General features: G+C 39.2%; 1 protein-coding gene across 1 annotated transcript in view; it reads left to right on the forward strand.

The window, feature by feature from the left end:
• The window catches only part of LOC145345099 (mitogen-activated protein kinase kinase kinase 5-like), a 139,750-nt gene extending 128,652 nt beyond the window's left edge, over positions 1-11,098 (forward strand). The window contains 6 exon segments of the mRNA XM_080192701.1: positions 1,056-1,308; positions 2,648-2,760; positions 6,256-6,368; positions 7,214-7,290; positions 10,123-10,165; positions 10,168-11,098. Of these exon segments, the coding sequence (XP_080048827.1) occupies positions 1,056-1,308; positions 2,648-2,760; positions 6,256-6,368; positions 7,214-7,290; positions 10,123-10,165; positions 10,168-10,242 (674 nt within the window). The 3' untranslated portion in view covers positions 10,243-11,098.
• The last annotated feature ends 6,150 nt before the right edge of the window (positions 11,099-17,248 follow it).

Here is a 17,248-nt window from a genome sequence, read left to right on the forward strand (position 1 = left end):
CCACAGTTTCAAGCATCAGTAATTGTACTGATATGAAGTAACCTAATTAATGATTCCACTAGCACCAGATGGTCTCGAAAAAATCTACTAAAGTGCTGTTTTGTGTCCATGTTTTATTTCCTCAAAAAGATTCCTAATGTGTTACGGAATCAAAAAATCAATTAAAGACAAGCATTATTTGTATTAATTACTACATTTTCAATGGTGCTTTTCTCTAAAACCAATTATGTGACCTAAGTGTTGAACCAAAAAAAAATTGAATTGGATAATTTTTCTATGCCCACTCAATCTCTCTATCATTTGCTCTTCTTTTTGATGAAAAGGTTGTGTAGTAATAAAATGAAAGTGGGACTCTTGTCAAGCTGCTTAAATTGAAAGTTTTGATGATTGACTCATTATGCAAGCATAATAGCAATTAGCTGAAGTGGCCAAGGGATTTCACAAAGGCAAAATAACCTAAGACTAAGACTATGCATTTCAATCTTTACCATGGATACCAGAACTGTGTATAGTGCTCTATGTGCATATTCCTGTTTTGCCTACTTGGGGTTGTGGGCCATCACAGCGCAAAGGCCCAATTACCTTTTTAAATTGATTATTTTATTTACATATCAGCAACAAATGTATCTAATTGCTTATAGAAGTAACTTCTTGAGGTTTTTTGCTATAACTTAAGTTCATCACAACATCCAAATGGATACACAAAAGGAGTTTCTACTGATCAGCAATCCCAAGGAAATTTCTGACCTTTGTTTTTACCCTCAAGTGTTGAAACATTATCCTTAAAATATGTATTATGAATTTCAAGAGATCTTACTCTAAGTTGAAAATGTTGATTTAATATGCACATACAAAAAGCATTCTGTATTAGTTAATTTACATAAATAAAGTGTAAGTGAATATACCATTGTTTGGAATTGTCAGAGCCCAAAACTAATTTAAGGCTAACTTCAAATTCAGCAGCGAGTGTATTTTCCAAAAAAGTCTATAGCCTTTTCACTTTCAGACAGTACTGTAACGGGTTGGCACAGTATGCTGTTGTTGTCTTCCTATAGAACTGAGACCACATTTCAGCCTTGCCTCTGGGAGTGATGCTGCAGACCAAGAAGAAGCAGATGATGAGGATGGTGATGATGAAGATCACAATGAGCCAACTCTCTCTCAAACTCAACGGCCAAATGCTGTGAATGAGGACCCAATACCAACCTCGGGCGTTAGCACCCTTAGTTCAACGTTGTCCCATGATTCCCAATATGTACACAGGACATTGAGTATGCAGTTGGGACGGCTCAAATTAGAAACCAGCAGGTAAATTTCATTGGGTGGGATTTTAAGGCCTCTCCATTGTGCACCCCTTGCCTGCTCCAATTCCTATGGCAGGCGGAATGTTAGAATTCCAGCGAATATCTCAAATGTATTAATAAACTCTTAATAAATCAAATCAGACTCGATAAAACTATTTACATTTCAAATTTTGTGAACGTCTTCAGATCCCATTTATACAAGAAAGGCAATATTCTTAACAGTGAAATCTTGCAACAACAAGACATTATTTTGAAATAATAACTAATTGCTGAAAAAACTTAACAGGTCTGGCAGCATCTGTGGAGAGAGAAACAAAAGGCTGGGATTCTCCACCTTAATTTTCGATGGGTAGAAAACCTGAAGAAGACAGAGAATCCAATAGGAGTCCCCAAAGGGCTAATCAAATTGTCCCACCCCTTCAGTTAATGGCATAATAGGGTTCCCACCACAAAAAGTCAGAAACCCCATTACCATACATTTGCATCCCATCAACAGGCTTCCCTGCTGTAGAATGCCTCCACATTATGACTTTTTTTCTCTCCCACCCCCAACCCTGCTGACATCACATTATATCAGAAATGGGCCACCAGGGACCCTGAGTGGTCCCTGCCAGAGGCACGCAGTTAAATACAGTCCTTAGGATGGGGGCGTGAGGGTCATGCCCTGGCAGTGCTGGAGGCAGTGCCAGTGGCACTGCTGGAGTGGGCTACTGTTGTCAACTCTTGGTCAAAAATGACAAAAGTCTGCCCAGAGTCAATGTTTTGAGTACAATTTTTTTTGGAACACACTACTTTGATATTGGCAATGCAGAGGATAGGGAATTAAAAATAAATATTGCCTACTTGGCAGGATCATTTCATTATATTAATGCACTGTTCACACAGCATTAGTTCTTTTGATTATCTGCAAAAAGTATTTTTTGGGTGGGGGGGGAACAGTCAAGAAATCGATAGTAATTGATTATTTAGTTTTGATTTCAAATGAACAACTGCAATCACAGGTCCTCAAGTTGTATGGTGTGAGCAGAAGACCATGTTTATTGAAAACACTATAGTAATATTTAAACATAATATGCTTAATGTATGGTTTATCCATACTCTGTTAAGATGAAAATGCACTCCCATGGACAGTGGGAGGTAATGTATCTTCCATTTTCCACTAGAAATTTAATTTCAACTTCAGTGTCATTCAAAACAGATCTTCACCAAAATATGTATTTGATGCACATGCAGTTTGAGTGTTACAAACTAGTGGGAAAGTTTAAGTTAAATATGGCTTTTAAAATTATGATGAAACTGAATTTTACAAAGCAGTGTTAAAGATTTTCTAATCATTTTTGTAGACTTTTAGAAGAGCTTATTCAGAAGGAAAAGGATTATCAAATTCTTCTTCATCAAGCTATAGAAGAAAAGGAGCATGAAATTAAATTGCTCAGATTGAGGTCACAACCAATAGGTAAGTCTTGAGTAAAATGATCATACGTCAAAGCCTTGTTTTGACTCCACATATTCTAATTGCAACAAGCTCTTTAACCCTTTAATTGTTAACTGCTTTAAAAATAACACAACCTCAATTTGGACTAACTGGTGGGGGTCTGTATTAGGATCCCTTTCTTGAATTGGAAGGTGCTCAGGAGAGGAGGAGGAGGCTGGTTCAGTCAGGGTTTAAACAGCAGTTGCTGTATCTAAATCAGTTTCAACCAACAAAATCAAGGTAGAAGGTATTTTTGAAGAAAGCAGAAGTGCTTAATGGATGATTATATTGATCTCCTGCTTGATTCAAACTTAGTTCATGGGTGACAACACCTTATATTTTACCAAAGCTTCCCCCACTTGGTTGTAATTTTCAAGCATTAATATAGTCTTTATTACTTAGGCCATTACTTTCCATGGGTTGCTCCTTCGACAAAGCTAGGACATCACCAGAAATGTGGTGAAAAATACCATTTATATTTGTAAATATGACTTTGCTGCACTTCCAGTGGACCAATTGCAAATGAGCAACAGTGAAGATGTTCAACAAGAAACTTATTTTTAATGTAATGAAATATCCTAAGACACTTTGCAGCGGCATTATAAGACAAAGTATAATACCAAGCTATATAAGGAGATATTAGATTAGATGGCTAAAAACTTGGTCAAAGAAGTAGGTTCTGAGGAGTGTCTTAAAGAAAGAAAAGGATATTCCAGAGTTTGGGATTTAGGCAGTTGAAGACATAGCCACCACAGCTGGAGCAATTAAAAGTGGTGATGCATTAGAAGCAAGAATCAGTGAAGTTCTGATATCCAGGAGGGTTGTGAGGCTAGAGGAGATTACAAAGATGGAGCCAAATTTCCAAGCCATATCTTTATTCCTGCTTTGTGCCTTCTCTTTCAAGCACCTCACCTTATTTTACCCTATCACCTCCTCTTTGAAATCCTTGTTGGTCACACATTCTGATAGATCCTTCTTTGGCTTGTCTTTCACCTTTACTTTGTAACCCATATAAAGAAGTTTGGGGGGTTTTTTTCTGTTAGTCAATTTGAATTAATAATATTTATATGTAAAAGAGATCAAGTCAATGTGCTGTTTATTAAAATGGAAAAATTTAAATTATGGCAGGGTTTTGGAGACAGAGCAAGGGTGTACAACTAATCAAATATCTCTTTCAAAGCACAAACACGGTGAGGTGAATGGGCACTGTTTTGTGCTGTATGTTTCTATCAACTACTGATTCATGTTATTTATGTTTTTGTCATTTTTAGTTTCTGTTTCGGACTTGTGCATAAATAAAAATCTTCTGTTTTACATTTAAACCCTCTAATCTTCTAATAGATGTAAAGATTAATCGTTCAACCTCACTCACTTGCTGAATTAGCCCTCCATGAACACAAAGTCAGAAAGTTGACAGACAGACCATTCCTGCAGTATGATTTCGTACCTTGAGGTGCCATTCACTACCTTGCCCAAATACTATTCATGTTTGAATATTGTAAGTTGACAGCCCATTACACCTTGGGAGGGAACACCACAACCAAACTTTATCCTGACCTGGGCATTCATATTTTTTCCATGTTACATGTTGTTCAGGGTGTAATAATTCTCTTTTGCTGTTGTATGTTTATTTTGTCTGTTTAAATAAATATTTGAGCAGCTTGTTTCAAACTGAAATTGTTATCTACTTTGTGATATCATGAACATAAGAACATAAGAAGTAGGAGCAGGAGTAGGCCATCTAGCCCTTCGAGCCTGCCCCGCCATTCAATAAGATCATGGCTGATCTGAAGTGGCTCAGTTCCACTTTCCCGCTTTCTCCCCATAACCCTTAATTCCCTTGCGTATCAGAAACCTATCTACCCGTGACTTAAATATACTTAGCGAGGTAGCCTCCACCACATCAACGGGCAGAGAATTCCAGAGATTCACCACCCTTTGAGTGAAGAAGTTCCTCCTCAACTCCGTTCTAAACTGCCCCGCCCTTATCTTGGGGCTGTGCCCTCTATTCCTACTGTCCTTTCTGAGCGGGAAGAATCTCTCTACCTCTACCCTATCCATCCCCTTCATTATCTTATACGTCTCTATAAGATCCCCCCTCATCCTTCTAAACTCCAACAAGTACAGACCCAGTCTATTTAGTCTCTCTTCATAGTCCAACCCCCTCATCTCCGGTATCAGCCTAGTGAACCTCCTCTGCACTCCCTCCAAGGCCAAAATATCCTTGCGCAAGTGCGGCGACCAAAACTGCACACAGTACTCCAGCTGCGGCCTCACCAGTGCCCTGTACAGTTGCAGCAAGACCTCCCTGCTTTTATATTCTATCCGCATCAGTATAAAGGCCAGCATCCCATTCGCCTTCTTGATCACCTGCAGACTGGGTTTTTGCGACTCATGCACAAGGACCCCCAGGTCCCTCTGCACCGTAGCATGCTGCAGCTTTTCGCCCTTTAAATAGTAATCCCTCATACTATATTCCTGCCAAAGTGGATAACCTCACACTTGCTAACATTATACTCCATCTGCCAGGTCATCGTCCACTCGCTCAGCCTATCTAGATCCCTCTGCAGACTTGCCACACCCTCCGCACAATTTGCTTTTCCACTCATCTTTGTGTCATCAGCAAATTTCGTTACCCTACACTCAGCCCCCTCCTCCAGATCATCTGTATAAATGGTAAATAGCTGAGGCCCCAGCACCGATCCCTGCGGCACTCCATTAGTCACCAATCGCCAACCACCAGTTGGATTTTTAGTCCAGTAAGAATTAATTGTGGGAATCAGTGGTTCATTGTGCACTCTCTGATAAAGTGGTGTTGGAATGCAATGGAACAACTTAGGACAGGTCACCCACTTTCCCTTTTTGTGACAAGAACAGTGGCACATGAAGGACTTAACTGGAGATCCAAACTGGTTTGTGGTCTTGGTCATTGAAGATATGATAAAAGTATTATTTTTAAAGGTGAATGACAGACATACCAACCATTTCTTTCAGGGAAGGCCCCTGTATCCTCACTTGTCGGGACCTGATATCCTTGGTTCTTCTGGTAGGCCGGCTGCCAGCATACACCGCTTCATACTTTATTGGAGTCAGCACCAAAGTCATTCATAAATGGATCCCAAATTCTAAATTGGGATGAACTGTCACAAATTTTCAGAGCCTAATCATTGTAATCCATACAATAGCTAAAAATAGTGAACTAATTCTGTATTATACAAATTTAAAAACCATGTGTACTTTTTACTTGGCAATACTGTTAACCAAGTCACAAAGCAACTGTACAGATGGAGTTCAATGTTCTTAAGATTTTACGTAGTGCAGTTTTTTTAGTGTCTTTTTTTTTGTTTCTTCACTTTTTTTCAAAATGGTTGTTTCTGGATCCAACTAAAGTTAGCCTTCATTCAACTTCTAATGTCCTTATTTTCATTTCATTCCAATATTAACTGAATTTCTGTTTATTTTCAATTTTTTTAATAGACCAACCTATTCTAACTGTGTGTCGCTATGATTCTTCTCCAGTGAACACTGGAGATCCTGAGCTTATTGACTGGTTGAGGAAACACGGAGCTGATGAAGATACAATAGATAGGGTAAGATTACATGCATTCATTTACAGGTCATCTTCTGGCCACCAGTTTTATGTATTATTCCATTCATCTGTACAAATAATCATGGTAACTTGATCTTTTACCAGTAGTGTAATTGAGATGATATCGGATTAGCTGCATGTTGCACACCTGTGCAGATTTTCCTTTACACTCTTTCAATGGCTGCCATAGCAGGTGCAGAATATGCCTCAGGTGTCCTGATCTGTTAATATGAAACATCACATCTCAACCGAGAATGTTTTAACCGCCAGTCCCTGCATCATCTCTATGTTGTTTACTTGAAATGCTGAATTGCTAAGACACTTGTACATGTGCAGCACACTACACAGGAATAACTGGTGCTGGGGACATAATGTAGAGTAAGTATGGATGCTACCAGATTTATCAAAGGAAGATGTCAAGTACAGATTTATTGATCTCAAGTAATGTTTGGTATTGTTTCTAATCTGAAAATAACAATTGTTGTTGCATGCAAACTAGAAGGATGCTAATGACTATGAGCATGGATGCTGTGCTTTACTAGTTCCATGTTGTTTTTCATCTTCCAAATATAACTATTCTACTTCAAAAATTGTGTAACATGTTTCTAATCAGTATTTTATTGATAGATCAAACAGTCACTGCTTTAAATCTAGAACATTAGTATAATCCTCCCACCATAGAACATGTAAATGTGGGCAATATGGGATAAGTGAGCATAAATGAAAATCTGTTATTTTTAATTGCAGGTTATGGTAGTCAGATTAAAAATATATAATTTTTGTAATTCAGTCTTGTGGTACATGACATGATAGTTACTGTGATCATTTCTTTTATATTTCATTCAGTTTGTGGCAGATGACTATAATCTGATTGATGTTCTGAACTACATGACGAGAGATGATCTGAAATGTTTGAGGTTGAGGTAATTTCTTTATTTAACTGTGCTACTACATGAAGTCAGAGATGAGGGCAGGAATTTTCCGGCCGTTCCCACCGGTGGGATCTTCCTGTCTCCACTGATGGCGAACTCTTGCTGTGGGTTTCCTGATGGAGGGGTGATGCATACAATGGAAAAGAAGGCCACCTCCATTACTGCGAAAAACACTGCAAGGGTGCAGAAAATCCCGCCCAAGAGTTGGGAAATGGAAACGTTGGGGAGATGAGGGAGAAGACACTTGTGTATTTACGTTAAATAAAGGAAATGCTTGAAATACTCAACAGGTTAGGGAGCATCTGTGAAGAGAGAAAAATAAAGTTAACATTTCCTAACCTAAATGTTAACTCTATGGGCCCTATTTTACCATTTTGATTCATAGATGGGTGGACTTTAAACCTTCAGTGTTTCAGATCCAACTTCTGGACCCATTCTCAGGCACCCCCTTATGCACTCTGCCTGCAAAAATATCAGCAAATCTAAATCGCACTGCACAAGCCTGTGAGCAGGGCTTAACACGCCCGAAACACTGCTGCTCCGATTGGCGCCTCCAATTGCGCACGCACAGAGAAAAAATAGAATGCTGCTCCCTGCCACATCCCTCCTGAACTGGATAATGCTTCCCCCAGCCCCCACAGACATTGCCGCACCCCCAGAACATTATTGACCCCCTTATACCCTCACCCCACCTCCCAGACCAATTGCGGGCCCCTCCCCCCAACTGATCTCAGGCAGAGTGGCAGCGGAACTTCCCTCCCCCCGCCGCATTGCTCTCAGGCAGAGTGGCAGAGGACCCCCTCTTCCCACCACTAATCTCAGGTAGAGTGGCAACGGACCCTTCCTTTCCCCCCTCCCCCACTGATCTCAGGCAGAGTGGCAGCAGACGCCCCCACCTCCGCTCCCCCCCCCCCCGCAACCGATCTCAAACAGAGAGTCGTCAGATGCTAGGCACCTATCTCTTCACTAACTGGAGTGCCCAAATCAGACTGCTATGGAGCATGTCTGTTTTGTGCCAATTCTGAATGGGCGAATGCAGTGGTAAAGGGGGAAATGCCAATAAAGATGGCTTCACCAGCCATTAAGTCAATTTAAATGCATGCATCCTGATCACATCCATTTTCAGGCCTCGCTAAAGGAGGAACTGGCACAGATGAGCATGAATCATGCTATTCACCTCATGCCCGACTTTACCAAGTTTTTGCACCCAAAAACAGGCTCAAGTTGATGGTAAAATCAGGCCTTGTATTTCTCTTCAAAGATTCTGCCTGAACTGCTGAATGTTTCCATCATTTTTTCCTTTTTATCAGGTTTTCAGCATCTGCATTATTTTTCTTTTGTATTTACATGAATGTGGCTTTACCCTACATTTCATAAGTTTTGTTTTGCCCTTAACAAATCCATTCTGGCTTTCCTTAATTAACATGTATTTGCATGTGACAGTTTCATCCGCAGTTTCACTTTCGGACATTTCCCCATCACTCGAGTTAAACTGGTTGGCCTGTAGTTGCTGGGTTATGTTTACATTATTTTTCAAATGAGGGTACAATGTTTGCAAATCTCCAATTCTCTGGCACCACCAGTGTTCTTGGATGCATCTCATCGGCACTGCTGCCTTGTCAACTCTTAAGTACAGACAGCCTATTTAATATGTGCACTTTATAAATTTTAAACCATTCATGTGTCTGAATCACCTCCTCCTGCATCATGATCTGTGCAGCATCTTGTTCCTTGGATCCTTAAGGATCTATATACTTTGACAATCCAACCTCAACTTGTGCATATAAAACCATCAAACTGACGCTAGAGCTCAAAATACTGGCTTATGAATCCCATTGTATCAGCATCTTGTAATACGGCTATGAATTATGGATGACATACACCTACAGAAAAAGGAAGCTCTACAAGTTTCATCTTCAATGTTTGCAATGCAAACTGAGCATCTCACGGAAAGACAAAATCACAAATGTGGCAGTCATTTTAAAGTTAGATATTCCATTCATCATAGGCAACTGTGCTAACTTGGGCACATTTACAAGGAAGATGGTCACATGCCTAACACATGTCCTCAAACACATTAAAGCTATCTGAGTGCAGTTGCATCACTCTTGTCACTTCCCTTTTTAATCCTTTTAGACTAGATTTGTAACTTTAACAGCATTGGAATGCCTTGGTCAAAATCACCAACATTATCCTATGTGTCTGCCTGTCCTTGGCTCTCTGCTACCATTGATTCTCGTGACCATTCTATTCTTTTCAAGCCACCATGTTGGTACTGCTATTTGTGTAATTACCCTTCTCTCTGTCCCGACGCTGTAATTTTATTTCTTCCAACAGCCTTTCCCTCAATTCCTGTAGATCTAGCTCTGATGTAATCCAGAGTTTCATCTTGGGTCCACTGTCCTTGGCAATTTGCTAGCAATTGATTCAGAACTATAACTGCAATGTATGATTGTCGATTGCAATCCACTGAATTTTATGTAAAATATTTTCAAAGCATTATGCAAAGTTTGTAGAATTGAATTATTAATTATAGGAGATATATAAGGGGATGTTTACCAGGATTCTGCTGTTCAACTAAAAAAAAATGAAGATGAAATAATGGAATTGTATTACTTCTTGTTTCTTGGTTACTCTCCACAACATGGAGTTGCCAGCACTGGACTGGAGTAGGCACAATAAGTAGTCTCAACACCAGGTTAAAGTCCAACAGGTTTATTCGGTAGCACACTACCAGTTGCTCCACACCAGACAGCTTTGCACGATTTGGACGGCAATATTTTGTGATCAACCAGTCATCATTGTCTTTTCGTCTCTTCCCAGGGGTGGAATGCTATGCAAGTTATGGAAAGCAATCATGGAGAACAGAGAAAAAGCGAATTTCCTTCCCTGCTAGGTCATATGTCAGGAACAATGAGAAAACAGCACTTTAAATTAAAATAGACAGTGTAAACATATAAATTGTTTGTGTGTGTGTGCTGCAATAAGTACTGTGTACCTGAATGTTGACAAGTGTATATGTGCTGTGAATTGTTCACCCCACAACTGTGCAATTTTGCCAACTGTTTTTATGTAAAACTACAATATTTAAGCCAGAGAATGATAAAGCTTTTAAATCCAGGATAACTTTCCAACTTTCCATTCCCAGTGGGGACCCCTGATCACTAGTGAGCATGTACTGTATGTTTGGGTGTCCACTGTATATGATTTATGGGAAAATGATGTGCAAACCATGCTCAAACTTCTAATATACTCTCCTACTGAACAAGGTCTCCTGCTGAGGGCACAAAACTGGAAAATTATCCCATTTATAGTAGTCACATTTAGGTTTCTATTTTGACTTCTTCTAACGAGTAGCAGAAACCAATTGTGCACTAAATACTGTTTTTATACCATAATTTTTCGTGTTCATATGGATGGCATTTCACTGAACTACTGTTAAAGTACATTGTGCAAAACTGCACATGTAACTTTTTTTAGAATATCTGGAAATATAATCTGATGCCTTTACACATTTCTGCGGTTGAACAATCTAATTTCAAGGACTAAATTTGGTAATGCTTATTTTATTAAGTGTACGAATGTTAAATCTAATTGTTCCAGTTTTTGTAATATAAGTTAAATGGCTTTATATTGTATAATTACAGTTAATCATGTTTACCTTTGTAATGGATGTTGTAACATGCTTTAAATCTTAGTGCTACAGTTTACATTCATTGCTGAACTTTGTGCCACAAATGGCTTGTTCTAAAGCTAAAAAAAAACCACTTTCAGAAATAAATCAGTAAACATGACCAAATCATTTGCAATTCTTTTTTGTAAATCATTTCATCACATCATATGCTAGTTCTCTTATGAATTCCTGCTTGCATTTGTACTCCACATAATAGGTATGGTAGAAAATGCAACTGAGACAAATCATTCCAACAGGGCCTATGCTTTTATTATTGTGAAACCCTCCTTATTCCTGTCAACCTTTCTTATTTTCTTACCTCCTTTCTAATAGGCTTATTCTTTTCATTAATGATGGCATGCAGATTGCCACAAGGAAGCTATCATGGCTCCTGCCAGAGTATTGTATGGTTTTCTTGTGGACTGAAATAACAACACCATAATAGCATGGAAGTCTGTTCTATTCGTGTAATATGTGGAGTTATTTTGTGGGTACAATAGTATAGTGATTATCTTTTTTGATTATCTGTCCAGGCCTCTGGATTACCAATGTAATTTCTCATCCCACTATGGTAGTTGAGGAATTTAAATTCAGTTAATTAAAATAAATCAGGAATAAAAAGCAAGCATCAGTAAAGATGACCATGATATTATTGGATTGTAAAAATTCAGGAGATTCACTAACGACCATTCAGGAAGGAAATCTACTATTCCTAACCAGGTCTGGCCTATATGGGGCTCCATATCCTCAGCAACGCAATTGACTTTTCACTGCTCTTTGCAATAGCCTAGCAAGCCTCTCAGTTGTATCAAAATTGATGTGGTAAAACTAAATCCACATGATGTGATCCACAGAAAATATTGAGGAGTCCCAAAACTATTCCCACCTGAATGTATACTACTGTACCTCATTTCTGATCTCTTTTATCTTGATGTAGACCTTGGTTGTGAGACTTCTTACCCTGATCTTGTCAGTGGTTGTTTCAAGGATGACCTGAGAATAACTCCGTTGTTGCTTGATTAGTTTGTGTAATAGCTCTCCTAAGTTGGACACCAGTTTCCTGAAATTAACAAAGACAGTTCTGCAAAGCCAACTGGTTAGATTGATACTGGTTCAATATATGGGCTATTGACAAGAGGTCTGTGCAATTTGCTTCTTATTATTGAACTTCTTTGTGATTGTTTTACAACTGTGTGATTTCTTGGGACAGTGTGTATTTTTGAAAGAGATTTTTGAAACCTCACCAACCCCATAGAAAAGAACTGGAATCATATGAAGACCAGATTAGACATAGGAACTAGAAGCAGTAGGCCACATTTGGCCATTTGAGCCTGCTCTGCCATTCATTATGATCATGTCTGATCATCAAATTCAATATCCTGATCCCCCCTTCCCCCTCATATCCCTTGATCCCTTTAGCCCCAATTTCTTACTGAAATCAGGCAATGTTTGGCCTCAACTACTTTCTGTAGTAGTGAATTCCACACATTCACCTCTGGATGAAGAAATTTCTCCTCACCTCAGTTCTAAAAGGTTTATTCCTTATCCTCAAACTATGACCCCTTTTTCTGGACTCCCCACCATTGGGAACATTCTTTCTGAATCTACCCTGTCTAACTCTGTTAGAATGTTATAAATTTCTATGCGATTCCCCTCTCACTCTTCTAAGCTCCAGTAAATAAAATCCTAACCAACTTAGTCTTTCCTCATATGACAGACTTACTATCCCAGGAATCAGCCTGGTAAACCTTCACTGTACTCCTTCTTTAGCAAGGACATCCTTCCACAGATAAGGACACCAAAACTGCACACAATACTTCAGGTGTGGTTTCATCAACGCCCTATATAATTGCAACAAAACATCCCTACTCTTATACTCAAATCCCTCTCGCTATGAAAGCCAACATACCATTTGCCTTCTTTACTGTCTGTTGTACCTGCTGTACTTCCAGCAACTGATGGATGAGGACAGCAAGGTCTCACTGAGAATCCACCTCTCTCGATTTACACCCATTCAAGAAACAAAATGTCTTACTATTGTTGCTACCAAAATTAATAATCTCACATTTATCCACATTATACTGCATCTGCCGTGCATATGCCCACGCACTCAGTCTGTTCAAATCATGCTGAAGCATCTCCGTATCCTACTCGGAGCTCACCCTCCCACCCAACTTTGTATCATCTGGAAATTTGGAGATAATACATTTAGTTCCCTCTTCCAAATCATTAATTATGTAATGTGAATAGTTGGGGTCCTGCAGAACATCACTAGTCACTGACTGCCAATCAGAAAAATACCCATTTATGCCAATTCTTCGCTACCTATCTGCTAACCACTTTCTATCCGTCTCAAGATGTTACCTGCAATTCCAATTAGTGATGAGAACAAAAACTTTTCAAAGACGAAAAAACTCCGAAGAATAGCAGTCAGGAGTACAAGAATGCAAAAAAAGTTTCCAAATTGTAGTAAAAGCCCAGTTCAACGTCCACCAGCAATAAAAACATTTGTTAAGATTATTTAAATGCACAACCAGTGCTTAAAAGAGTGACCAAGTTAAACAATTCAGTGACTTAACAATTTAAATATTTAAGGAAAATCTCAGTAAACGCTTCGGTGTCTTTCCATCTGAGAACAGCCCCAAACAGATGGTACAAGGCCCTTTTTTTGTACTGTCACAAATTAGATTTAATCAGACTCTATCATATTCTTTGCAAGGCTCAAAAAAGTTCTTGTCACTGAATTCACCACTTCATAAATCAGGCAACCTATTCCTCATCCATATAGTGTTTGTTACTCCTGAAATATCTGTGTACTTTCACAGAGACAGCATTACTGAATTAACCTTATAAATATATTTACTATATGTACATCTGTAGTATGTTGCATATGTTCTGCTTGATGTTTGTATCTGAATTCTTACTTATTATGACTTACTAACTAATTTAAACCTAACCTTCCAGATAGGAGACTGAGAGGATCTAGTTGGCTACCCATTGTACAATCCACGTGATTTTTCCTTTCCATTGAATTCTGAAATGACGTTAAGTAGAGTCTTAAAGGAACATGGGAGTGGTGAAGCAAAAAGGTTTTGATGCAAATTCAGAGAATGGTACGTCAGTGATTGGATGAAGACTGACAGAGTCTAAGTAAGTAGAACTGAGTTTTGGTCGTAGAGTTGGAGAAGGTTAGAGATAGGGGATGCCATCTAGAGGTATAAACCAAGGCAGTGCATTTTTAAATAGGATGCTTTAGGGAATTGGGATTGGTGGCAATTGTAGGATGGGCAAGTGGGACTGTAGTGGGTTAGCTTATGAACAGCACAGGCTTGGGTGAGCTTCATTTTATGGAACACAGAAAGTAGGAAGTTGTCCAGAAGACAATTGGAACAGTTGAGACGAGAAGTGATAAAGATGGATGAAGATCTGAGCAGAAGATAAGCTGAAATAGGAGAAAAGGTAGTTGATGTTATGGCACTGGATGACGGCAACCTGTCTGCTGGAGAAAATATGGTGTTGAAAGCTCAGCTTAGAGTCAAATATGGTGGCAAAATTGCAAGCAGCTTGATTCTGTATGAAACAAGAAAAGAGAACTTGGGTTGATGGTAATTGTGTTATGCGGCTTGTTGTGGAACAATTCAGTCACCACCAAGAGAGACTCCGGATTGGGTTTCAAAGCTTCTGACATACAAAGGGAGAGACTGATTTACATTAAAGTCACCTTTTATATGCAGTCATGTACACATACTATTAATTTGTTTCTTATAATCATGTGCAAATCATATGTCTAAGACTTAATTATTGTTTCTTGTGAGTAAATGCATGAGGCATTGTTCACACAAATGCAAGCCCTGACCTTGCACTGCAGTATTCCATACTCATTTGTCTAAATCTTTATCTTGACTAAAGCACGTCTGCCACTCAGTTTTTTGCTTTCCTCCACTTGGTGCTAAGAAATACTTCTCAGCTAATCCTTTTTTATTTTATTAAAATAACATTCCTAAATTAACTTCTTAAGACACCTACTAATCTTGCTTTTCCTGTTTAGTGTTTCATTTTGCTAAATGATACTTTTCAATCAAAATCATTTTAACCCTTTCAGTAAATTGTTTAACAATTTCAATAAGTTGTTTAACTCTTTCAGGACTGAAGATGATGAGTTTTCATCTTCATGTTGTTTAGCTGGAGGGGTGGGTGCCAGCTCAGACTGTGTGGGGAGATAATCAGGGTTTCAGGTAGAGAGGTGCTGACTCCAGTTGGGGGTGGGAGGAGCCACTGAGATCTCAGTGGTCAGCTGGGGTGAGGTTTACTCAGGTCATGATCAGGGCACCCTTTAAAGATGTTTCCCGATCTGTGTAGCCGGGTTTTGCCGGCATGTTGAGGCCCCACTCCATTGTATGACAGCATGAAACATGCCCCCTTATCTTTTTGGCAGTGCTGTAAAATCTCCTCTTTAAAATTTACATCTTGTAAAATTATTTAGCGTATCAGATGTACAAGTTTCAAGTATCATTTCAAACATTACACAAGTTCAAAGGTATCCCAATGCAGTCTACTTTTTTTATACCGTGTATTTACAAGCACTCATTACAGTGGCTGACTTACTCCACTGTTTCCATTTATTCGACACAAACGTCTGTCAAATACTTATTTTCAGGTGTCCGTTTTTCTCTCCGGAAACAACATTCATTTGCTTAGATTTAATCCATTGAGTCAGACTGATGCCATGACCAGCCTTTAAAATTGCATCACTATTTGGATGATATCATCAAACTGTGGCTTTTGGATTTTTATCAGACTCCTACGTGCCTGTGGCACGTTCCTCTCCTGAGGAAAAGAAGTGTGGTTAACATTTTAGTGAGCACAAATGCATAAAGAATACAGTGGGAAAAACCCAACTGCAATTTTAATCTGTTAGCTTTGTTCACATTAGTTAGACAGAGCTAAAATATGGCCATGGATGTTGGGTAAGAGGACAAAATGGAGGCAATGAAGTAGTCAGGAGAGGAGAGCTGGGTGTCATCAATGTACATGTGACAAACCAGCTTTCCCCAAGTCTGAAAATGATGTTCTGGTGATAAAATATCAGTGCATTTTCACCAATATGACAAGAGTCCAATGTATCTCCTAACTTGTACAGAATGTTCTAAGCCTCCAAATGTATTATGATTGTCAAGAAGAGAAACTCCATCCAGTTGCAGGTTCTGCATGCTCTTCTCCCTCAGTAGATCAAACACAGGCTACTTATCTGGATTAGCAGCTTTGGTGGCACTGTTGCTGTTCACCAGCACATTAATTTCCTCCAGATGTCAGGATGTAAGGTTGGAAGGAGAAACTAGATTGGTCACTTTTGTGTGAAGAAGTTTGTCCTGATATAAATCATAAATTTACCTTTCAATACAACAACTTTAATCTCTAACATTCTACAGTGCTTTGCAAAAATCATTATCAAACATGTTTGGACACTGAGGCACATAAGTAATTTATGTCCAGATTTTATAATGGTAATAACAGCAAAACTGCAAACATTCATTATTCTAGTGAAGTTGACAGCAACATTTTAAGACTGTATATGTGCAGAATGGCACAGAACTACAGAAGTTACTGTCATTGATTCTACACTTCCAGAGGATGCATTGTTGAGGCATTGCCCCACTCCCCCTTCTCCTCCCCATCACTACCACTATCCCACTTCATACCCCCTGCAGCGCTCCAGACTGCAATCAATGGAAATTGACAAGAATTTGGAAATTGACAAGAATTTGCAACTTGACACTGGCTGTCAAGATAAATATTCTTGAATGAGGTGTAACCAGGTGTCATGGTATGTGGGAGTGGAAAGTCTCGCGATTGCAAGAATCAGTTTTACTTAATAACATCAGTTTGCAATTGTCTGCTCCTCTAATTGATGGCAGCATGCACTTCCCACTGCTGCATGATGAGAACATAATTTCCATATATTTGCATCTCATTATAAGTGCTGCTCACCAGAGCTATCCCCTACACTGGATCATGAAGGTATGTTGGTGTGTTTCATAATGGTACGTAAGTGATGTGCGGCTGGTAACCTGCACTTCACTTGTGACTTTGAAGTTTGCTCACCAACCTTATTTTGGCCAGCACTCACAATATTCAGCGCCAGGCTTCACTGGCAGTTCCACATTGTTTTCAATGGGTGTCACAGGCAAGAGTCCACTTAGCAAGCCAGCAGTAAGGTGAGGGTATCTTTTCAGCAGTTGCAGGGCGAGGACATGATTGGAGACATGGGTAGGTGGG

Source organism: Carcharhinus amblyrhynchos, chromosome 7 (genome assembly GCF_965287045.1).
Source record: "Carcharhinus amblyrhynchos chromosome 7, sCarAmb.v2.hapA, whole genome shotgun sequence".
Lineage (NCBI taxonomy): Eukaryota > Metazoa > Chordata > Chondrichthyes > Carcharhiniformes > Carcharhinidae > Carcharhinus > Carcharhinus amblyrhynchos.